We start from the raw sequence: 24257 nt of genomic DNA, 5'->3' as shown, positions 1-24257 counted from the left end.
TCTGTCTGAAGTGGAGCGGAAGGTCGTTCCAAGCTCTGGCCACAAGGAAGGAGAAGGAGCGGCCTCACGATCTGGTCTTTCTGGTATGGGGGACTGCGGTGTAGGAGAGCTGGGCTGATCATAGGGACCTTTGAGGTACATGGAATTTGAGTCATCTGTTCAGGTATGCTAGTCCGGTGTTGTGGAGGGCCTTGTGAGCGTGGGCGAGCATCATGAATGTGACTCTAGCTTCGATGGGGAGCCAGTGGAGTGTGCTCAGGTGCTGGGAGATGTGGCAGTGTCTTGGCCGGTCGAGGACCAGTCTTGCGGCAGCATTTTGGATGTTCTGTAGTTTGCAGGTGAGGTTCTTGTATATTCCGGCATAGAATGCGTTTCCGTAGTCGAGTCTGCTGTTGACCAGGGTGTGAGTGATGGTCTTTCTGTGTTTGAGGGGGATCTATTTGAAGTTTTTACGTAGGAGGTGGAGGGTGTGGAAACAGGAGGACGAGACGGAGTTGATCCGGTGGTTCATTTTGAGCTCTGAGTCCAGGATGATTCCCAGGTTGCATGCATGGTCCGTGGTGGTGGGCGGGATTCCGAGGGCGGGGGGCCACCAGGTGTTGTTCCAAGCGTCGGGGTTTGGGTCCATGACGAGTACTTCCGTTTTGTTGGTGTTTAGTTGTAGGCAGCTGTTTTTCATCCATTTGGCAATGACTTCCATGCCTTCTCAAAAGTTGTGTCTGGCAGTCTTGGGTTTGTTGGATAAGGAGAGGATGAGTTGGGTGTTGTCTGCATATGACACAATGTTGAGTCCATAGGTTCTGACGATGGGGGCGAGCGGAGCCATGTAAACGTTGAAGTGCATAAAGCTGAGGGAGGATCCCTGGGGGACTCCGCAGGTGGTTGGTGTGGGGTCTGGGAGGAAAGGGGAGAGTCTGACTCGCTGCGTTTTGCCGGAGAGGAAGGAGCAGATCCAGTCGAGAGCCTTGTCTTGGATCCCTGCGTCATGGAGTCTGCGTATTAGGGTGCGGTGAGAGACTGTGTCGAATGCCATTGAGAGGTCGAGGAGGATGAGGGCTGCTGTTTCTCCTTTGTCCAGTAGGGTGCGGATGTCATCTGTTGCGGCGAGTAGGGCTATTTCCGTACTGCTTTTTTTTCTGAAGCCAGATTGGGAGGAGTCGAGGAGGTTGTGGTCTTCAATGAATGTGGCGAGTTGGCTGTTGATGGCTTTCTCGATGACTTTCGCTGGGAACGGGAGCAGGAAGATGGGTCTGTAGTTTTTGAGGTCGGTGGGGTCCGCCGAGGGTTTCCTCAGGAGGAGGTTGATCTCTGCATGTTTCCTGTCGTCGGAGAACAAGGCGGTTGCCAGGGAGCAGTTGATGGTGTGGCAGAGGATGGGGGCGATGTTTTCCCCAGCTCCATTGAAAATGTTGTGGGGGCAGGGGTCTGTGGGGGCCCCGGAGTGGATTGACTCCATCGTCTTCAGTGTGTCTTCGGTGGTGAGGGCTGCCCAATTGCAGATCGCTGGCTTCAGGGTGTCGGGATTGGGTGGTGAGGGTTCAGTGTGTTGGTTGTCTTTGTAGAAGTTGTCGTAGATGCTCTTGATTTTGTGGTGGAAAAAGGTGCGGAGTTTGTCGCAGAGGTCGTGTGAGGGAGGGATGTCGGTGGACTAGCTGGTGGGTTGGGCAAACTCCTTGATGATGTTGAAGAGTTCTTTGGTGTTGTGTGCATGAGTGGAGATTCTGTCTTCAACCGCTTTTTTCCTCGTTTTTCAGATGAGTTGGTGGTGGGCGTTGGTGGCGGCTCCGAAGTAATTATGAGCTTCTGTGGATTTGGTGTTCCTCCAGGCCTTTTCGAGGTGGTGGCAAGTGCGTCTGGACTATCGAAGTTCGGTGGTAAACCATCTAGCTTTCTTGGCGTGGGTGTTGTTGTTTTTCTTGAGGGGAACTATGTTGTTGGCGCTGTTGGAGATCCATCTGTGCAGGGTTGGGCTTCAGTGTTGGGGTCATCGTTTTCTGCCATGGTTGGGGTGGAGTTGCTGAGGGATGAGGTTAGATGGTCGTCGTTGATTCTTGACCACGCTATTCTTGCTGTCCATATTCCTGTATCACGATATTGCCAACTCGATATTTGTGTATGTCGATATTTAAAACTCGATATTCTGTCTGTGCACCGAGGAGGACATGGTTGGGAAAGCATCATGGAAAGTGGGCTTGGGGAGGAAAAAGAGCAGGTGAGACAGGAGGGCGCGAGTAAATAGAAGCAACGCGGAGGGTGGGTATGGGTAGAAGAAGTAATGGGCAAGAGAACAACATGGTGAGGGCAGGGAGCATGAGAAAGCATGTCAGGGGTGGTGTACAAGAGAGTAAGAGCAATATGGACAGGTGGAAGGAAGGGAGAAGCACACGGGCAACAGAGAGCAACATAGAGTGCAGAGAAAGAAAAGTACAAGTTGCAGACAGCTGGAAAACATAGCACTCATGAAGTGCTTAACCCAGAATAAAAAAGTAGGGCTTGAAATCAGTCAATCAAAAGGTTAAAGTCAATACTCCATGGGAGGTACAAACACAAGATTGAGAAGCTGGGGCATAAATGAGAAGCAGGCAAAGGAGAGTAAAAAAAGGACAGCCAATGCTGTCTAGTAGGCTCAAAATAAACATCCCCAGACTTCACTATTGTGCTCTGGCAGAGCTGCAGTGTAAAAAAGCTGTAATATTACAAGAAAAAGTTCCTTTGACACAGCACCATAGACCGGAAATTACAGTTCATTTCTACTTTTACTTTAAGGCTTTACCCGTACGGCATCTTCAGTTGATTGACAATTCTGTGGCCCCCTAAAGCTAATGACCTGATTGCCTTGATGTAGTAATGGCTGTGCTACAGCTAACAGTGGCTTCCATGGCTTCCATGTCTCGGCTGAATTAAGTTTCGGATGTAGGGCGTGAGAATTCCAGTATGGCTGTGAAGATTAGCCCACAACAAACAGTGAGGGACACACTTGTCTTCTTCTCTGGTATGGTAAATCAACCTGGTACAGCTGTTGAGGCAGGGTGGAGATGTACTGCAGATAAAAACACCTGGAAACTCACAAAGGGATCCTTGGATGGAGGGCACAAGACTGGAACTGCGACGGAGTGGAGAGGAGCATAAAACCAAAGACAGGGAGGCCAGGAGTGGACGCAGACCCGCAACAGAGAGCCAAAAGGAGGGTGCGAGACACTGATGAAAAGCAGGAGACCTTAGTGGGTACGAACGCTGTGGACCAGGCATGTCCAGTGAGCTGTCAGCAAAAGGCAAGTCTTGGGGTCCACAATTTGGGCATGTCTTAAGGGGCTGGTGACAGGTAAAAAACAACTATAGAGTGGAAGGTCTCCTCTGGGGCATTTCAGAGCACCTATCTACCCTTCCCGTTCACTACTCCCCAGCACTAGCCTGCTGAGTCGCTGGCACGTGTGAAGAACACAGTGCGGCTTGAGCTGCTAAAACATGGGTGGGTGAAAAGGTGACGGTGACACAAGTTGTATAACAGACAACTCAGGAGAATTTATTTTATTTTTTCTGATGTCCTGTGGTTTACATCTCCCAACAATATACTGAGACTTCTAGCCACGCAGTAGAATTTGGGACATCTGTCTTCATCAGATAGTCAATCAATAGAATTTAGCCAGGAAACCCTCAAGAAGCAACAATAGCAAAGTTAGTCCTGTAGAGACACAGAGATTTTGAAAACTTAGGAATATCAGTTTAGAATATGGCTGAGGAAAAATACCCCTTTTTTTCATTTGCTTAAGAAACACCTTCAATCGGCCAGTAAATGGATCCAACTTCTCTTCTCAGGGACGCTTAACAGCAACGTCACTTTTGAAAGACACGACAGGAGTGAGTAGAATTAATAAAATCTCCTCAACAGACTCTGTAACAATCTCACTGAACAAGTTCCAAGATCGCAGCTATTGGCTCCCCACATCACCAGATCCACAAACTGTGGACTGGACAGGCTTATCAACTACCCTCAATCATAAATAGATTGAGAATGTGTAGAGTACTTCATATGCTGATGTGCATGCATGTATGTGATCATGCTACTGCTGATGTGTGTACATCACAAGCCTGATCACGCGTGCTGCTTACTTTCAAGTACCTGGTGCCGTTATGAGTCTCATGCCTGCATTCTTTCTCCATGGTTGTGATGGAGCAGGTAAAGCAAAATTTTGTATACCTCCTCTATTTTGCATGAAATTTAATTATGTCATCATTCTAAATATTAACTTGTACTAATTAGTGTAAAATGACATGACTAATCAACCTCTGCACATTAATAAACATGAGATTCACGTGGGACTAAAATGCTAATTGCATGGCAAATAATTAAATGATTAACTGTGGTACGCAAACTAACTTTAGAATGTGGTGAAATAGAGAATTGCACGATTCATGTTGCTTTTGTGATGGTTTGTGCTTCCAGTGCTGCAGAATGGTGAGTATTATTGCTTTAAATGTTGCTACAAGCTAGGAAAATACTAATATATATTGGGATTAGTGTGGGTTTAAACATTAGAATCTTCATTTCTATATTTTAATTACTGTTATGTTTGTTTTTCCTTAAGTTGGCATTCGGGCCTACTAGGCCGCAGTACTTAAGATTGAGTTCTGAAGTTGCCACCGTCATGTGAGCGCGATGTCTACTGCACAGAATCGGATGGCTCTGGAGATCTCCAAGCGACCTCCAACGTGAACCGAAGTGTTTCTTGTCAAGGATAGGAACATGGAGGACTGCCAAGATGAAGAATGGTGCGAATGACCGAGGGGACAGTGAAGGACCGGTACAAGAAGGCTTCCATGTTGTTACTTCAGAACTTTTGCCTGTGAATTACCAAAAAGAATACAATTGAGAAATGTCATGCCCGGTCTCATGGGAAACAGGCAAGCCTGGGAACATTCAAGAGACTTGCAAGTTGCAAAGGGTTTAGCCAATCAGAACACTTTCTACCCCTAAATTGTTGCACATTGACCTAAAGGTAAGGAGAAAAAAGGGTATAAAAGGTCCGTGATCTAGAGGGGGGTTGTTGTTGGTTCCTTCGTTCGATCGTTTGGTCATTTGGCTGATTCGTGGGGACCGCGTCAAGCTGAAGATTTCCTAGTTTACCTGGGTTTTCTTTGATTACAAGAGGACGATTCCATCTGAAGGGTTTTGATTATTGCTGTGGGTTGACGGGTTCTTCTGGAGATTGTCGCAGAGACTGGAATAATATTCGGGGTAGTCGGAAGGTCGCCAATGTTCAAAATTCAGTAAATATATATTATGTCAAATTTATGTTAAAGATCAAAGATTGGAAGTCTCTCAAATAGAGAAATTATTTGAACTGTAATCCTGAATATGCCAATACAGAGTGAACTAAATTAGATAAACTAAAATTGATTAATAAGAAATGAGTTTGTGATTCTTTAATGAGGTATTGAAAGTTAACCGAATGGTTCCGAAGCTTTAAATGTGTTTTAGCTGGTTCTAAGTCACCATCAACCAGTCCAACTAATTGGTCCATCGACCAAGTGGTGGAGTGCCTTGATGTTAAAGTTAGGATTCTATAGGTACAGAGGTATATATTGTAAAGGAATTACTTCTGATAGGTAACAAGGTACCCCCACATGTCCAGCGCTTCTTTCCCTCCTGTGTACAGACTAGAGTGAGTAGTGTGAGTGTTGGTGTTATGGGCCCCACCAATGAATGAAGGTATGAATGAGTTAGTGTGGTGCGATTCTGTGACATAGGGGGAATATGTCAATTTGCCCTTTTCCACTGGAGCAGTTGCCACAACTGTATCTCCAGATGCGGTTTCATGGAGGACGGACCTGCAGCCAGAGGGCTCCTGCATTTTCATGTTACCGTTCAGTCAGTCTTTTCCTTACTCTGCTTGAGCTCACGCGCGATTGCTCTCGCTTCCCTCACGCGAGGCAAAGAGGAGCTCGAGCACCCTGCCCTTTAACTCCAAGGTCATCACTACATGGCAGCCATGTTGGATTGGCATATTTTTACCTTTTTTGAGCAGAATTTTTGATTGTGAAGGACCTCCTAGGGAGCTTGTAACAGACAACTGTACGCACTTTGTTTCTACACAAATGAAGGAGTTTCTTGATAAACATCACATTAGACATCTCAAGGTAGCTTTGCACTCCCCAACGTCTAATGGTTTTGTTGAAAGGGTAAATAGATTTTTAAAAGGGGAGTGCAAACTGGTTTGGCATCTGGGGCTCCAGTGGATATTTTGCTGAAACAAAAGGTTTGGAGTTATCACCTGACCCCGCTCTCCACTACCAGGATGTCTCCATTTTTCCTGTTAAAGAAAAGGGAATCCCAGGTCAGATGTATGTCCGGATTGGTTGAAGGACACTTTACCTAAAGATAAATGTTGCCGTTGTACCATTTCAAAGATCGTCACAGAAAGTGGAGGATGCGCAAGTGAAACAGAAACTATATCACGATGCCGCTCATGCTACAAAGTATGTTGATTTTGAAAAGAATGATTGGGTTCTAGTTTGATTTGATTTGAGCACACCTGCCCATGGGCGTCTAGGCGCTGATACCAGGAGGTACAGCAAGGTTGCCGATCAGACTGAGTAAGAAAAGTTAGTTGATGAAGAGCCAGGTTTTTAGTGCCTTCCTAAAGGCTAGAAGTGTTGGGCTGTTCTTTATGCTGGCTGGGCGCATGTTCCAGGTTTTAACAGTCCCTACCAGGAAACTAGTTAAACAACCTTGCAAAGTTAAGAAGGGAGAATCTATCTACTCGAGTTGAAAAGGTCTTTAAAGGGGCTGTTTACTTAAGAGAAAAGGGGTGATGGTGTAAAAGAGATCTTGTTAAGTTAACATCTGAGCAAGCTTGTGACATTTGTTAGCAGAAAAAGTTGGAATCCGGAATCTGGTTCAATGTGGGAACTGATGATTCAACCACAGGCTCCGTCAAATTTGACCAAATGTGATGTTGCAAGAGAAGATATTACTGATGCTATGCATAACAATGTTTCTTTTCAGCTTCATAATGACTTTGAGTCTCGAGCATCTGACATATGTAGACAGAACCGCACATAATGCTTCCATACCTGCCAGGTTTCAAGATTTCCATGTACGTTAAAATTGTTTGTTGTTCACTATAAAAGGGAAGATGATGTAGAGTGCTTGATATGCTTATGGGCATGCACGCATGTGATCACGCGACTAATGATGTGTGCACATCACGAGCGTGATCACGCATGCGGCTTACTTTCAACTGCTTTGTGTTGTTATGAGTCTCGTGGCCGCATTCTTTCCCCATGGTTGCAATAACCATATCACCAAATGCGGTTTCATAGAGGACGGACCTGTGGCCAGGGGTCTCCTGCATTTTCAAGTAATAAACTGGTAAAATGTACCTCGTGTGGATCTCACGCAACACAACGCAAGCATGAAAACCCAGCTATGCCTGCCAATATACAGAATTCCGAGCAACAGGCTTATACAAAAATGGGCACTTCAAGCCGATCACCCTGTATGGCAAGCCCCATCCAAGAAATTCTTGTCAATGACAATTATGTCATGGAATATTGCGTGCATTATAATACTTAACACAGAACCCAAATTAGAACATTATTACAGGAGTTTTGATATTGTCTGCATTCAGGAAGCCTGGAAAGAGGAGGAACTGCCGCTGGAAGGCTCTGTGGAATTTTTTAACATCAGCTGAAAAGCCAAAGAAAAATGGTGATCCAAAGGGTGTTCTTTAGACTTATGTGAAACTTGCTAAGACTTTTAATTTAACGGGCCTAGAATTTAGTTCACCATCTGTGCTTGCCATAATAATTTATAACTGGAACTTTGGGAACACTACAGGTTCGGTCTTCATCCTTAACATATACATAAATTCAAACTCACTCCAAAAAATAAAGATGACAACAACAAAAAACTGAGATTCCTTCCAGAACTAGAAGTCTCTCATGGAGGAATAACAACAGTCTCCCCTGGAGATTTCAATCTCAACCTGGCTAATCCCTTCAAAAGAAGCAATATTTTAAGAAGAGTAGACATAAGCTGGGGGATTCCAATTCAAATTTCCAAATGTATTTCCATCAACAAACTTGATCATGAGTTCTTGACCATCCTGGAGGCCCTTGCACATACACTTAATAGGTGCAGTCCTGTAGATGTTACTGTTCAAAATAGTGTATTGAATATTGTGATAAACAGAGACAATACAAAAAATAGCACCATATTAAATATCCACAAAAAGTCCTTTGATCAAAAAAATAGAACAATAACAGTACTTAAATATAAAACAGATACAATAGTATATGAAGAATAATAAATTAAAAAGGTTACTATCATCACTGTAGAAAATATCTTGACAGAGCTACTCATAATAACCATGCATTTGTTACAATTCAAGAAATAAATAACAAATTAGAAGGGAAAAAGAAATAAAAGAAAAATTATAAATGTGAATTTATATAATTATCAGTCGGCTTCCAAAATGAATGATAAGAAAGATTGTTATAAACAATAACATATAAGGATAGATCAGCACCTCTTCTAGTAACAATGATCCCTGACCACCAGGTATGAAAAGATCATAAGAACACATCTTTCCAACATGTACAAATAGATTTTAAAGCTGCTGACAATAAAAACTCTAAACGTTTGCAGTTCAAGTCAGACAATTTCGTAGAAAGAGCAACAGATTTTCAAATCAAAATATTAAATGAAAGCGTTTCAGAGAAATTGATTTTTTTTATGACATCCCAAAATCCCTTCCAAAATGTAAGAACGAAATTACATTAAAAAAGCATATGTTCTAACGGACCAGGATGTAAATTACAAAGCCAATAATCCACAGTAGATAGAAGCTTAGCTTGAAATAACTTTAAGAGAGTCCATAATCAGTTAAAAAGAATGAAGGCCCCAGGAAGAATAAAAAGCAACTCTTTTAATTTCAGAAACCAATCTCGACTGATGCACTGGCCTAGGGAACAAAAATGGTATTCAAGCTCACTGAAGACCCAGAGCCTTACTCAAAGACATGAAGGCGATCAAAGATCTTCCAGACACTGAAGCACACATTGGAAAGTCACAGGCTGGGGATTGCGTAAGAAAAATGGACAAGAAAGGAAGCTGGAACCTGTACGGAAACTTCGTTTCCAGGAGCACAAACTACAAACACTTTTTGTCTCCTTGTCTGCACTTAAATTAAATAAAGCCAAGTAACTCTTCCCTGGTTGCAGCATTCCGGTCTCTGCAGCGCACACTTCGTAGCCCAACCTTAGCCTCACTTTTAACAGGCAGTAAGGCCAAGTTTATCCCAACAACCACTTATGGAATGGATGCTTTACCTGAGAAGGATGCTTCCTTCCTGCATTCAGCACAAAGTAAGATTTTTGGTCTTTTGTTTCACCGCCCTCAAAGGGCATCCCCGTCGCAGCTGCGTTTGGGATTTGGTCTAATGGATCAACAGCTAGTACAGAAGGTTCAATATTAAAGTTCAAGTCATTAATGAGGAAGGCCGACCAGGAACCGCTGAGATCTCAGATATGGAAGCAAAACAGCTGGGCACTGCCCTTCAGCTGGCACGGAAGGACCTAAATGCAATACAGATGTGGGAACCTCATAACGCCTTTGAAACAGCTTTGAATAAACAAATGTGGAGGTTTTCTTGGAGTAGGGACAAACAAATCTTTAACAAAAGAAGTCATACCTAACTATCCACTAACACCTGTAAACATCCTGTACTGCAGAGTTAGTTGACAGGCCTACTGACATGCTTTTATTACATCAAGGTGCCCCATTTCCGTTTCGGCTCTTCATATGATTGGCTGCCACCCAAAATGGCATCTGAGGCTTCCAAAAACGGAGGGGCTCATTATGATGGCAGGTGGACATCATAGCGGTGCCGGGACCACCCGACGTGTGGCGGTCCCACCAGCCCATTAGGATGCGCCCGTTCCTGGCCTTTTAACACTGTGGTGGGTGCTGCTGGCTGCAGCGCCAGTCGCAATGTTAAAAAGCCACGATGTGCATTTCCAGCACACGCACCTTGCGGTGCCTGCCACCATGTGCATGGAAATGTAAGGGAGTACCATGGGTAGCCCCCAGTGCACCTACACCCTCCCCCCACACAGAGGGGGCCCGTAACAGGCCCCCAAACCCAATCCCTGCCAGCCTTTATGACTGACGGTGCCTGCTAGGCACCGCCACTATATTAGTGGCCCTTTTCTGTCCGCCAGGCAATGGGTAAGATTGCCACCGGCGGAAATGCGGCAGACGGACTTTGAGTCTGCCGTGATACCTACCGCTATCCTAATATGGCGGTGGGTAAATCTCAACCGCCACCGCCGGCCCGGCCGTGGCGGTCCTTCCGCTATCATAATGAGCCCGCCCCCAGCGTGCCGACTTTGTCATCAACTTGCAGAATCCCGACTCATATCCTATCCATATGTCCTGTTCCACTTCCACAAGGGTCCAGCCACGGAACGTGTTTAACCAACACGCCATCGGATCCTGACCCCACAAACTACTTTTCTGCATGAAAAGAGACCCCCGCGCAAGTGAGTGCATCTTTCATGGAATGTAAACTAAAGGTGAACGAACTGCTGTCAGCTGCGGCGTGGAACAGCGTCTGCCCACCATAGGCTTTAAACTCGCACTTTATTTGCACTTTTACGTGTTCACTCGGTTTTGGAGCAGTAATATAAGGGCAAGGAGTGGTGCGCCCAAAAGCGCCAGAAGAACTCAATGTCAGAAGGTCTCTTCATGTATTTAGACTTTTTAAATGGCCTCCGTATTTGGACGTGTCTGTATAAGCTCAGTGCTGCGATCAGTTCTGTTTTTTGAAGTCGTATAAATGAGATGTCCCTCTCACTTACCTAAGACCCTCAGCTGCCGGGGGGCTCCTGTTACGGGTGCTCCATCCATCACTCGTTCGCAGGTCTCTGATCTGTAATGATCCGTCCGCCAGCACCGACTCCCGGCCCGTGTACTGGCGACCAAAGGTCTGTGCACCAGTTGATGGGACGTAACCGATAATCCGCAGTGTGTCATTCGCTGTTGCTCCTCTGAACCAGTTGAAGGAGAACACGCCTGTGGAGACCGCCGGGGCAGGCAGAGTGGCCGTCTCTCCCACCGCAGCTGTGACCACCTCCGCCCCGGGTCCCTGCCCCGCCGCAGCCGTGACCACCTCCGCCCCGGGCCGCTGCCCCGCCGTCAGCTGGATCCAGACCCCGAGCCAGGCTGGAAGAGGAGAGAAGGAGAGAGACGCGTATTACTCCTTCTCAGCACGGAGTGCCGTCACCACAAATGAGTAAGTTTATTGTTTGATCATTTAAAATCTTTACAATAGAAGCAATGTTAAAAACAATCCTAAGAACGGCAGTTAAAAGAATCGTGCAAAAAGCAAAGAGCAGCAGTTAATACATTTCTTGGACTAAATAGCAAAGGGTGAAAAAACAAACAACCACACGAAAGGCAAAGGACTGTTGACAAGTTTTTGTGCAGACATTTCTTACAGTAGACAGCGAAGAATGAATAAAACCCGTGCGGAGAGCACGGGAGCGTTCCGTGTTTCTGTGCAAGGAGGAAGCAGGCGGCCAGAAGGTAAGGTGAGGGCAGCACAGATTTAATGTGGATTCATTGTAGGCTTGTTTAGCCCAGCTCTGTTGTGCTGCCACCTTGAGGGCCTTCTCGACCCCATGGAAGTCCTTGACAGCTCTGGCGATGGAGCCCTGCTCGGAGGCGTTGAAGCCGGAGTAGCCCCCCTGGCCGGATCCATTGAGGACGCAGGAGTTTATGCAAAGGCAGATGGTGTGAACCAAGGCTTCGGTCGCCTTGCCGCATACCCTACAGATCGATGCTTGGGCTTCGTTCGCCTTGCCGCATACCCTACAGATCGATGCTTGGGCTTCAGTCGCCTTGCCGCATACCCTACCCTACAGATCGATGCTTGGGCTTCGGTCGCCTTGCCGCATACCCTACAGGGAGCCGCTTCGCCTGATTTGCCGCGAGGATCGTTTGGAGGACTACAGTTCCCAGGGGGCCTGCTGCCATCGCCCTCACCTGGTTGCAATTTGCCATCCTGCCAGGCGCCTTTAAAGCGCCTCGCCGCTCCCGCTGTCGCGGGAGCCGCTTCGCCTGATTTGCCGCGAGGATCGTTTGGAGGACTACAGTTCCCAGGGGGCCTGCTGCCATCGCCCTCACCTGGTTGCAATTTGCCATCCTGCCAGGCGCCTTTAAAGCGCCTCGCCGCTCCCGCTGTCGCGGGAGCCGCTTCGCCTGATTTGCCGCGAGGATCGTTTGGAGGACTACAGTTCCCAGGGGGCCTGCTGCCATCGCCCTCACCTGGTTGCAATTTGCCATCCTGCCAGGCGCCTTTAAAGCGCCTCGCCGCTGACGCGCAGCGGACGCGCACGGACGCCGCCGGACGAAGCCCGGACAAAGGGCGGACAGTCTGTGACAGTCCGGGACTGTCCGAGGCTGGGCTGAGCCCTACCCTGTATGTCGACCTAAGCAGCCACAGAACACTGAAGACTTCCAAGCTGGTAATTTCGTCAAAGGGTTGACTGTACAGTCGAACTATTAACTGGTGTTAATTGCCCTGGTTATTGTCTTTTGTCTTTTTGTTTGCCTTGACCATGCCTAAAAGCTTAAGGGATCCAGGGCTAACGGGGACCGGCCCTCTTGATAACTATTTAGTTAAAAAGGTCAATAAAATTAACAGTGACCGACGGGCTTCCCTGGGGAAGGATTGCCTCCAGGTGAGCCCCCAAAATCCTTTAACTAATGAGAGTTCGCTTTCGGACAAAGTTGTTTGTGTTTCCCCTCCCCTTATTCAAGCAAGCGCTATGATTACGGCCACTGCCCAGGTTCACAAGGGCCCTGTAGATCAGGATTTGGATGTGAACTCTGCAAGTGATGAGACAGTTGAGGATACATATGTTCCCAGACCAGTTAGGACCTGCAGAAGGAAACAAAGGAATAAGGGGGGGGCTTCTACCAAAGGGAAAAAAAGGGAGAACATTGGAGAAAAATCTCATATCGTGCCAGACGAGCCTTTAAACAGCAGTCCTGGTGCAACAACTACTTTACTCCCTGACCATTTTTCAAAATTGTTCAGCTCCTTTGAGGTTTTACTCGATACAAAGCTAGATCTACTTTTTCAACCTCTGGTAAGGAAACTCGATATGGTCGCTGACGAGGTAAAAAGGTTGGGAGGATTATTAACAAAACATCTTGATTGGGTTGACTGTAACAAAAAGAAGGGGCAGTGTGTAGCTGGGCACGTCAATCTGGGTAGAGTAGAAAACCCACAAACTTCTTCTCAGCCCGTTAGCTTTAATGCTAGTGTCACGCCATCATCACCTATGATTACTATAGCCTCAAACACAGCTTGCCCAATAGAAAAGGAGCGGGTTTCAGTGTCTAAAGGTGAGGCGGTAACGAAAGTTAGATCTATTAACCTCCCCCCGGCTTGCTCTCCCTACGTTGTGATCTTAGCCAATGTCCCTCCCCAGGATAGGTTGGCAGTTCCCTTGCAAGAGGAATCGCACGACTCACTTAAGCAAAAGACAGTGTCGTGGTTACATAGGAAGTGTGGGTTCCCTTTTAACATGGCGAACGATATCTTAAGTACTCGCAGGGTAAACTGGATTGGGCCTTCCAAAAAAACATCAAATGGAGATTGTGTTATAGTCAATTTTAAACACACACAACATGTGGCTACTGTTTTACTGAGAGCAGCTTCACTGCCATTAGATATTAATAGTATTCAAGTACGCCCCCTTGGATTCTTCTACTCTCAATTTCCACGGAGAGATAGTTTCCATCTGATTAGACAGAGAAACTTCATCCCAGCATCAAATTCGCTGCCTCTTTTTCACCAGGGGGCAGGTGCTCCCCACCAGGTTATGGGTGGGCTAAATATACCCACATCTAATCGCTTTGAGGCACTCTCCCTGTTAGATACGTGCGACTGACAGGAGGTTGGTATACGGGGGGGGGACGAGTCATCCTCGGTTAAGGCTCTTCACATAGAGGATCAGCCCCCCGCATCACCTACAGAGAGTCATCTGCCTGCCGATGACCGCAAGGGGGGTTCACCCAAAAACTTGATCAAACTATTAACATGGAACATTGCCGGTTTACGTGCTAAGAGTGATAATTTATTTTGGTTAAGCTTCTTGAAGGACTTTGATATCTTGGCATTTCAAGAGACCTGGGAAACAGAAAGTAATTTTTGGCTAGATGGTTTTACTTCTCACTTTGTTCCAGCTTCTAAATCAGTTTCCGGAAGGGCCTCAGGAGGCTTAGTGGTTTTGCTCTCGGTGAAATTAAAAGGAACCGTTAGCAGGATAACTTGTACATGTAACAACTTTCTTATTCTGGAATTTAAATTCCCCAATGATAGGAAGTTGTTACTGATAAATTGTTATAATTCTCAACAAGAGGTCGTGCCGAATGAACACTTGCTATGGTTGGCGAATTTTTTAAAAATGTATTCTTTGAAGCAAACCACTTTTTGTTATTATATTTTGCTTGGTGATTTTAACGTACATTTATGTAGTCATAACTGTTGTTTAACTGATATTGATGGACCTGATCTGACATCACCCCAACATTTTGAGCACTCAAGTAAGGGCGAAGCTCTGGAAAATCTTCTTATTGAAAACCAGCTGTATCAACCAGGCTTCCACGAACAAACCGTACGGGTGCCCACCTTTATTGGAAGGGACAGTAACACCATTATTGACTACATATTTCTTTCATCTGGACTTTTACAATTTGTATGTTTTTATAACGCGATTCCATCTATTTTTAGTGACCACAATCCGGTGGTAATCGAAATGTTAGATGGCCTCTCTCTCTTAAATTCCCTTGCCTCACCCATGTTGGACAATAATCTTAGGGCAAAGGATCAGGGTAGAAGGTTAAATTGGTCTAAGGTAGTTCCAGAGGATTTTTTTAACTCAATAAAGCTAGAGGCGGCCCTAGACTTGGAAATCTGTGGGGACCAACTTTCTATAGGGAAGGAAGTAATCTCCTCGTTTGAAGCCGTATGTTTCCTAGTGTCAAAGGACCTAACTAGTAAAAGTAGACCAGTACAAACTAAAGTAGTCTCCGGCTGGTTTGACCATAACTGCACTAAAGCTCATAACAATCTTAAAATTGCACTTCAGGCCAGCCCGAGGAATAAAATTTTAGTGTCGCAGTTAAGGAGCGACTATAAAGAAGCACTGTTGGTCCGGAAAAAAGAAATTAAACTTAACGCCTGGGCCGATCTTATGGACAAGGCAACTCTAAAAGACAGTGCGAAATTTTGGTCTATTATCAACACTCCTTTATTCTCTGATGTTAAAAATGGAGTGTTGGATACTAATATAACAGAGAAGGACTGGTTAAGCCACTTTAAAATTATATATGGTAGCGACTTAGATTTAGAACCCATAAACAGGCAAGATTCGGCTTCTACTTTAATTCCAGTTAATTTTTATTTAACTGAAGTTTTAAAAGCAATTGAAGACTCTGCGGGTAAGAAGGCTCCCGGACCGGATGGGGTCCCCACCGACCTGTATAAGGCAAATCCGGTTTTTTGGGCCAATATATTAACCAATGTATTTAACTCCTCGGTTATCGCAGGTTTTCCTAAATCCTGGTCCCATTCTACCATAATACCGGTGTTCAAGAAAGGCCAAAGGGCAGACCCTAAGTGCTATAGGCCCATATCCTTGATAGACTCCTCTATAAAAATCCTGGGGAAAGTCATACTTGCTAGGATAACCAATTGGGCCTCGGACAATAACATCTTGTCCGATGCTCAATATGGCTTCAGAGCTGGCCGGAGCACGGAGGATCAATGTCTGAACCTCCTATTAGTAATAGATAAATATACTAGGGTGGCCGGGGGCTCTTTTTACTTGGGCTTTATGGATTTGTCCACGGCCTTTGATCTTGTTAATAGGTCAAAGCTGTGGACAATGCTTTTGGATTTGGGACTCGACCCCCCACTTGTGTATTTCCTTTCAGAGCTCCACCAAGATTTGAATGCATCGATAAGGATGACGACGGATGGGAAGTGTACGGCCAGCTTTAAGTCTAGTAGAGGGGTACGACAGGGATGCATTCTTGCGCCCATGCTGTTCACCCTATACATAAACTCCCTGGAACAAAATCTGCTGGCCGCAACGCAGGACATCCCGCGCATGGGAGGTACCCCGATACCGGTCCTCCTATACGCGGACGATGCTGTCCTGCTGGCTAGGACTCCCCTGGCGCTGCAAAGATTGCTGGACTCGTTCGGGGACTTTATGCATAGCCTGGACTTGGTGGTTAATAACGGCAAATCTCACGCTATGTCGTTAGGCCTTGCGAAAAATAAGGTAAAGCCTTTTTATTGTAGGGGAGCCGTAATCTCAAGAGTAAAGACTTTCACCTACTTGGGAGTAGTCTTTGACGACAAGGGCTCATGGTCCCCCCAGCTCTCTATAAAGATAAACTCAATAAAAATCTCAACTGCGGCTGTACTTGGCTTTGCAAAAAGGCTGGGGGGTAAACCGACAGAGGCAATACTAACAATTTACAAAGCCAAAACAGTTTCCATTGTAAGGTACGGGGCGCCAATCTGGGGTTACATTAAACACGATGCGATCCAAACGGAAGAAAATAAATTTCTTCGCACCCTCCTCGGCCTCCCACAATCTACTGCTTCTTTCTCAGTCCATTTGGAACTCGGGTTAGGATACATAGCAGACATGATTAAATTAGCCCCATTATTGCTATGGATTAAAATTTGGCTAAACCCGAAACTTACTCTAAACCATAAAATACTAAAGGACTGTACTCGACTTGACAACATGAATAAAATTCCATGGCTGTCAAATATCGAGAGGTTATCTGCCTACATTGGGAGACCGGAAATTTTTTCTAGCCCTGACACTCTCTGTAAGGCAGATCTTGACTGGGTAAAATCCAATTTCACGAAGTTAAGGGAGGCCGAGCGGGAAGAAGTTGAACTACGTAAACCTTCCGTCAGGGGACACGTCCTGGTATCTCAATCCTCAGGGTTGTCTTTATATCTTACAGTGGTAACCCATCCCTTTCACAAATGGTCGTTGCTTGGGTGTCCTCAGCCAGGGCTTACTATGCGGCAGTGTTGGAAGTTCTCACAGTCCACAGGACAAACACATCTTTTTAATCCTGGGATGTTGTACCTTGGTAAGCTTTGTCAAAGGTGGACAGACCCAATGTAGTGTCGTACGGTCAAAATGAAGCAGTGTTTGGGAACCCACAAGGTGGGTTAAAAGGCCCCTCACACACCAACCTGGTTGGTGTCATGCTTCATCATTGGGGCCCCAACCGGGTGGCCGAATGCCCCCCGGTTGTGCTGCGACGCCTGACTACAGCGGAGCTGGCGTGGTGCAAAAATGTGATGTGGTGATGATTAAAAAATATCGCTGAGAATCCTTGCCATTAGAAGATTTATTATTGGCGGCTCAGGATATTGACTAAAAAGATATGTGATGCAACTAAATGGAGAAATAATTATCTGCTAGTTGACTATGTGGTGGGTCTACATGTTTCAGCTCACGAATGAAAGTAGTAAGGAGCTTTCGTCAGGACCAGTGTATAGTGAGTGGCAAAAGGTGAAGTGCCACGTGGTGAAAAAAATAAAAATAAAAATATTAGTTACCTACACACTCGCTAAGGTGTGTGGACACAGTGTCAACACAATAGCGGACACTGCGGCGCAAACCTGTGGGAGAAAACAAGACAGCACACAAGACACATAAGAGAGTTGCATTGGTGCCCTGGATTGCAGGCAACATTCAAATAGATTTTAAGTGCTGTGAATAATCAAACCTGTCTTCAGAGAACGTACCGTAGGTGACACACATACATTTGAGGTGTATCATGCTGCTAAGCGAAAAAGGCGGAGGCAAGACCATTAGAAAGGCTAGGTAAGACGCAAAGCGCTATGTGAACTAAGGGTGCCAAGTGGTAAATAGTACGGCACTACAATAAGCTAATGGTGAACTCCACACAAATAGCGCCAGGTGATTATACTGGCAATGGTCGTGAAACCTCTACATGAGGTGTGTATATGGTGAGAGGCCCACTATGCGCTAGTAGGAAGAGGCTGAATATAGCCCTTAAGCGCTAAAGGTATGAGGTGGGCACAGTCTCAAGGAAAGGAACACAATGCGCGAAACAGCAAGGGGAAGGGAAAAGGGGAAAAGGATAATTACACTATGGCTGAGTGAAAGCGCTATGCAGGAAGCGGGAGGGGGGCGCTCCTTACAACAATTCTGTGGGCAAAAGAAATAACAAGATTAGAATGCGAGGTAGGCAGAGAAGTAACGGTATCCAGGGTGAGCGAGTGGGAGACACCTTACTTGGTTGTGAAGCTACCATCGCCTTGCACCTACTGTGGCCTCCCGAAGTCCCGGATGCTGACGGACCCAGGGGAAACGAAGAATAAATAGGAAGGAGCTCCATTGTGTACGTGCGTCAGTGCTGGTAAACTCAGGCGTGGCCGAATGGACCACGCATGCGTGTGAGAGTAGCGCGAGGCTAGCGCGCATGCGCGGCAGATTTCAGCGGTTAGGAGCGCCTGCTAAGAGGAGCAATGGGAGTCCTGCGCGCATGCGTAGAGGATGAGAAAAGCCGCGATGGGTGTTAATTGAACCCAGGAATGCGCGGAGGCTAGAGAAGATGCGAACACATGATAGGGCGGGGAGTTAAGCAAAAACCATGTGCCCACTCAGTAGTGAGAGCCTGATTAAAATAAAGACAGGACAATTCTTAAAAATGCACGAGGATGGTGTTGTGGGAGAGCCACAGGAGTGGACATGAGCATCTGAGGCCAGCTGAATAGTGGGAGCCAGGGCCTGTGGGGAAGTCGAAAAGTCAGATGGCAAGATAAGCTGGAACAAGAACGGAAGATGGGAGTGTCTATGTAGTGAGTAAAGGCTATTGGTTAGGCGTAACCAAGTGGTTTCTGGTTGTCAGGACTTTCTCAGGCAGTTCCAGGGGATATTATCGTTCAGACCAGTGATGTGGCTCGAAAGACGATATTTCCATCTTTGTTCCTGTTCCAGGAGGCGGGTCTGGATGTTGGGAAGGTTGTTGTCCAGGGCTTCGGGTATGACCCATCTCATGTCGTTGGTCGTATGGCCTTTTTCCAAGAAGTGATTGGTCATTTTTGTGGTATTTTTCTTGCAGCGTATAGTGCTGCGATGCTCACAGATTCGGGTTTTTACTTTACGGGTGGTCATACCAATGTAGGTCAGATTGCACGGACATATGATCCGGTATACAACATTCTCTGTGTTGCAATTGGTATGTTTGCGTATCTCCCATGTCCTTCCAGGTTCCAAGTTCAGATATTTGGTTGTCTCTGTGATGTGGCATACGCTGCAGTTACCGCAAGGGTAGTGCCCCTTGAGGTTGGGGAGGCCCCAGGCGTTGAGCACCGTGTTGGAAGGTCTGGCGGGGGCCCCTGGTCTAGTAGATACTATGGTGTCCTTGATGGATCTAAGTCTTTTAGTTGAGAGAAGGGGAGGTTCCCATTTCAGGTGGCCTGTGTTGAGGATCTTCCAGTTCTTTTTAATGATCTGGGACACTTTGTTGGTCACCGTGTTGTAAGTGGTAACACATGTGAGTGGAGGTGAGGTAGGTTCTTTGGGGTACGTTGTCAGTAGACCTTTTCGGTTTTGATTTCTGGCCCTCTTACTTGCGGTCTTGGTTATGTGTTTCGGGTAGCCGCGTTGGTGCAGTTTTTGGCAAAGGTCTTGGGCTTGTATTTTGTAGTCTTTGGGGTCACTGCAGTTTCTGCGAAGTCGCAGAAATTGACCAAACGGGAGGTTTTCACGGAGGGCTCGAGGGTGGAAACTAGAAAAGTGAAGGAGGGAGTTACGTGCAGTGGGTTTGAAATGTGTTTTGCTCATGAGTCCTCCTGCAACTGCATGGATGTCGAGATCTAGAAAGGTGGTCTGGTGTCTGTCAGAACTGTGTGTGAAACGTAGGTTTGGGTCACACGTGTTTAGCCAGTCACAGAAGGCGGTGAGTGATTCGCTCGATACTTCCCAGATGAGGAGGATATCATCAATGTTGCGCTTGTAGAACTTAATTTGTGGGATACGTGGCTGGTTGTTACTGAGCAGATGTTTGGTCTCGAAGTTGAAAACATACAGGCCCGCTATGCTGGGAGCGAAAACGCTCCCAATTGATGTACCATACTTCTGTAGGTAGAGCTTGCCCTCATATTCGAAGTAATTCTCTTTGAGTGCGAGGGTGGCGCACTTCAGTACAAATGAGGGAGGCGTGTGGTATTGCAAATCAGTCTCATTGAGGGCCTCTTCTAGTACGCGTAGGGTGTCATCTTGGGGGAGGCTGGTGTACAGACTTTCCACATCCAGTGACACCAGAAAAGAGCTGTTAGGGTCATAGTGGATGTTAGCTAAGAGTCCTAGTAGATCTTTAGTATCTTTGAGATACGTGCTGGAGGACTGGACCAGGGGTTGTAAGAAGTGGTCGCAGAAACGTGAGAGGGGTTCCAAAAGGGACCCGATGCCTGAAACGATCGGGCGACCTGGGGGAGGGATCCTATTCTTATGGATTTTGGGAACAGTATAAAAGTATGGTATTTTCCCTTGGGTGGTGGTGAGGAATTTGGCCTCACTTTTTGAAATGTGCCCATTCTGTTCTGCTGCTCCTACTAGGGTTTGAATGTTCGCTTTGAGTGAGATGCTGGGATCATGAGTGAGCCGTTCATAGTTCTTAGTGTCATTGAGTAGGCGCTGACATTCTTGGTGGTAGTCCTCTTTGTTGAGGATTACCGTGCCTCCCCCTTTATCGGCGGGTTTGATGATTATATCAGGGTTGTTCTTCAATGATTGTAGGGCCAGCCGTTCTTGTCTACTAGTGTTTTGGAATGTGTGGGGTTCTTTGAGGGCTTCGATTTCCTTGAACACTGCTTGTTCATAGACCAAGATTTCTGGTGGAATTGAGCTGGGAGGGGGCATGAATGTAGATTTTACCCGGAGGGTGGTGTCCCCCTGGTCGCTAGGGTCAGGGAGAATCGGAGTGTTCTCGAAGAATGCCTTGAGTTTTAGTTTGCGAAAGAATTCAGCTAGTTCGCAATGTAGTTTGAATTTATCCAACTTGGTCGTGGGGGCATAGCCGAGGCCTTTTTCAAGGATGGCTTCCTCTGTGGGTGTTAAAATGTATTGGGAGAGGTTGGTGATGAGACTTAGCGTGTGCTCGGGCCTGGTTGTTGGTCTCTGGTTTGGCTCCTCGTCTGTGCTCCCTGTGGAGGGTTGTCTTGCCAGTGTACTGTGTTCCCTCTGCGTCTCCTTCCGCGACCTCTCTGGCCTCTTCCTAAAAAAGGCTGTGGTTGGTTTTGGTTCATGTATGGTGGTGGTGGACCAAAAGGTGGGTTCCAGCCATATCCGAATTGTGGGTGTATTGGGGGATACATGGGTGGGTATAGTACGTTTGGTCCCCGGGGTCCCGGGGTCCATGGTTGTTGCCATCCTATGGGGCCCCCTCTGCCTTGCTGGCGTCGGCGGTAGCTGCTATTGCTGGAGCCGCTGCTTCCGGATGAGTCTTCATCTGATGATGTCCCTGACATGTCCGCCCGATTGGGTGGTTGGTAGTCCGCTGCGGCGTAGGGGTAGGTCTTAGTGTAGGAGAATCTTTTGAGATCCTTTTGAAATTTGGTGATTTTGCTTTGGGTGAGGCCTTCTTTGTATTCGTTTATTTCTTTGTTTGTTTCCTCTAGTTTCTTCTTGAAGGAGGAGAGAGTGGCTTTGAAATGCGTTTCCGTGGTTTGTATTTCGATGAGGAATGCATCAGAGAGGCGTTTGGATGTTTGGATGATAAGAATCATCCAATCACGAGTGCATCTCCACGCTATTTGGGCCCAATCTTTCCGAAAGACGGGATCTTCTAGAAAGATGCGAGGGGCATTAGTGACTATCAGGTCTCTTGGCGCGGTATTATTCCTCAGATATTCAGTGAGAATTACCCCGTGGAGTATGGTTCTTATCCGGTTGCGTTTTTTCTCATTCAGGTTGTCCCAATCAGCTGTTTGTGCGATCGAGGTTGCCAAATTGAAGTCAGCCAGTAATGGGGGGTTGTCAAGAATACTGTTGACATCATCCAGGGTGAACCCTAAGCCAGGGTTCTCAGCCATAGTGAAAAAAGGGAGGGTTGGTGTTTGCGCAAGGTAAGGAAAAAACTGCTCTCACAGCTGTGCGCTGCGAATAATCGTGAAGAACAATGGGAGAGCTAGGGAAAACAAGGGGGGTTGTGTCCGTATCCCCTGGATGTAGATAAGCTTTGTCAAAGGTGGACAGACCCAATGTAGTGTGGTACGGTCAAAATGAAGCAGTGTTTGGGAACCCACAAGGTGGGTTAAAAGGCCCCTCACACACCAACCTGGTTGGTGTCATGCTTCATCATTGGGGCCCCAACCGGGTGGCCGAATGCCCCCCGGTTGTGCTGCGACACCTGACTACAGCGGAGCTGGCGTGGTGCAAAAATGTGATGTGGTGATGATTAAAAAATATCGCTGAGAATCCTTGCCATTAGAAGATTTATTATTGGCGGCTCAGGATATTGACTAAAAAGATATGTGATGCAACTAAATGGAGAAATAATTATCTGCTAGTTGACTATGTGGTGGGTCTACATGTTTCAGCTCACGAATGAAAGTAGTAAGGAGCTTTCGTCAGGACCAGTGTATAGTGAGTGGCAAAAGGTGAAGTGCCACGTGGTGAAAAAAATAAAAATAAAAATATTAGTTACCTACACACTCGCTTAGGTGTGTGGACACAGTGTCAACACAATAGCGGACACTGCGGCGCAAACCTGTGGGAGAAAACAAGACAGCACACAAGACACATAAGAGAGTTGCATTGGTGCCCTGGATTGCAGGCAACATTCAAATAGATTTTAAGTGCTGTGAATAATCAAACCTGTCTTCAGAGAACGTACCGTAGGTGACTCACATAACTGTTTATCTCATCCCAGCCATGTGACCTTTTAGCTAGGGCCGCCCTATCTTCAAGTGATGGGAGGATTTTAGAAGATGTTGATACTTTTCTTTTGAAATGATTTTGACTTCCAGTCATTGACCATAATCCCCCCAGGTTTAGTAGTTGAATACTGTCATTGAGATGTTTGCAAGCTGGCAAATGTGGCCTCTGTAGGAATTGATGGAATTCACCTCAGAGTTTTTAAATTTGTAACAAAAGGTGACGCAGGACGCCCTTCTGGAGTAAGAATGCTTTGTAACCCCGAACTCAAGCCTTATTTGAGCTGGGGGGGCACTACGGTGGAGCTGAAAGGTCTGCCTGTATATTCGGGTCACTGTTTGACCCAGGACGGGAGTATCTCTCCCTCGGAGTGCCTCGCTGCTGGAGGCCAGGGTGGGGACTACCTTTGCTCTGGCGATGTCGAGAATCGGGCACTATGAGGGGTCATTTAGATCCCTTGATAGCGCCGCCAGGCCAGCTGCAAGGGCGGATCCTTTCTTTTCGATTTCTTCTTTATATGTTCTGAAGGAGCCATTGCTCTCGAGTATGATGCCAAGATACTTACAGCTGTTTGTTTCCTTGACCCTACTCCTGCCTAGTTCCCAGCAAACCTTCCCCTTCAGGGCCTTTGTGGCAGAAATTATGATTTCAGGTTTTTTGCAGTTTATTTTCTTCCCATTTGCATCAGCATACGCCTCGGTGGACTTCACGAGGCCCTTCATCCCCACTTGTGTCAGCATAAAGTAGATTGGATAAGTGAGTCAAGCCTAGTTTGGGAGCATGTGAGTTGATGGAGGCAAGTGTATATGGACGGTCCGATAGAAATAAGTCGAATAGCATTGGTGCCAGCACGCACCCTTCTTTGAGCCCTCTTGTTGTAGAAATGACCCTTGACAGGTTACCATGGGGATGATGGACGGAGTGTTGAACATTGCAAGCACTCACCCCCAGTCAACTGATCTGGGTTTGATCCATCACCATTCTTTAGCTCACTCCGCCACCTCAGTTCAGACATGGCCAAATGCAGATCAGTCTGACCCTGTGCCTCACGGGAACAGTCCAGCCTGAACTACCAAGCCATGTCTTCCCTGGACCAGAAACAAGCTTCCTAGGACCGGTTTCTGGCTAATCAGCCGTCATCATTGCCCAGTTTGATCCTGACCCAAGTTTTGGAATATAAGGTTTCTATTGCTTTCAGAAGATGTGGTGCAATTTGCCTCCTTTAAAATTGG

At 46.5% G+C, this 24257-nt stretch overlaps 1 protein-coding gene across 12 annotated transcripts in view; it reads right to left on the bottom strand.

The window, feature by feature from the left end:
* Positions 1-24257, bottom strand: part of LOC146808718 (uncharacterized) — a 375662-nt gene that overhangs the window by 140145 nt on the left and 211260 nt on the right. For 8 of the 12 annotated variants that reach the window (XR_014966230.1, XR_014966233.1, XR_014966231.1 and 5 more), the window contains exon 3: positions 10864-11227. The exons of the other annotated variants lie outside the window; for them this stretch is intronic. Coding sequence is in view for 4 of the 8 variants with exons in the window: in XM_085615528.1 (XP_085471654.1) it covers positions 10864-11038 (175 nt within the window). In the remaining 4 variants the exon portion in view is untranslated. The remainder of the gene's footprint in view (positions 1-10863; positions 11228-24257) is intronic. 12 annotated transcript variants of the gene reach the window in all.

The sequence above is a fragment of the Triturus cristatus genome, chromosome 7 (assembly GCF_964204655.1).
Source record: "Triturus cristatus chromosome 7, aTriCri1.1, whole genome shotgun sequence".
NCBI classification, from domain to species: domain Eukaryota; kingdom Metazoa; phylum Chordata; class Amphibia; order Caudata; family Salamandridae; genus Triturus; species Triturus cristatus.
Note: the sequence above shows the minus strand (reverse complement) of the source record. Positions and strands in the feature narration are given on the sequence as shown.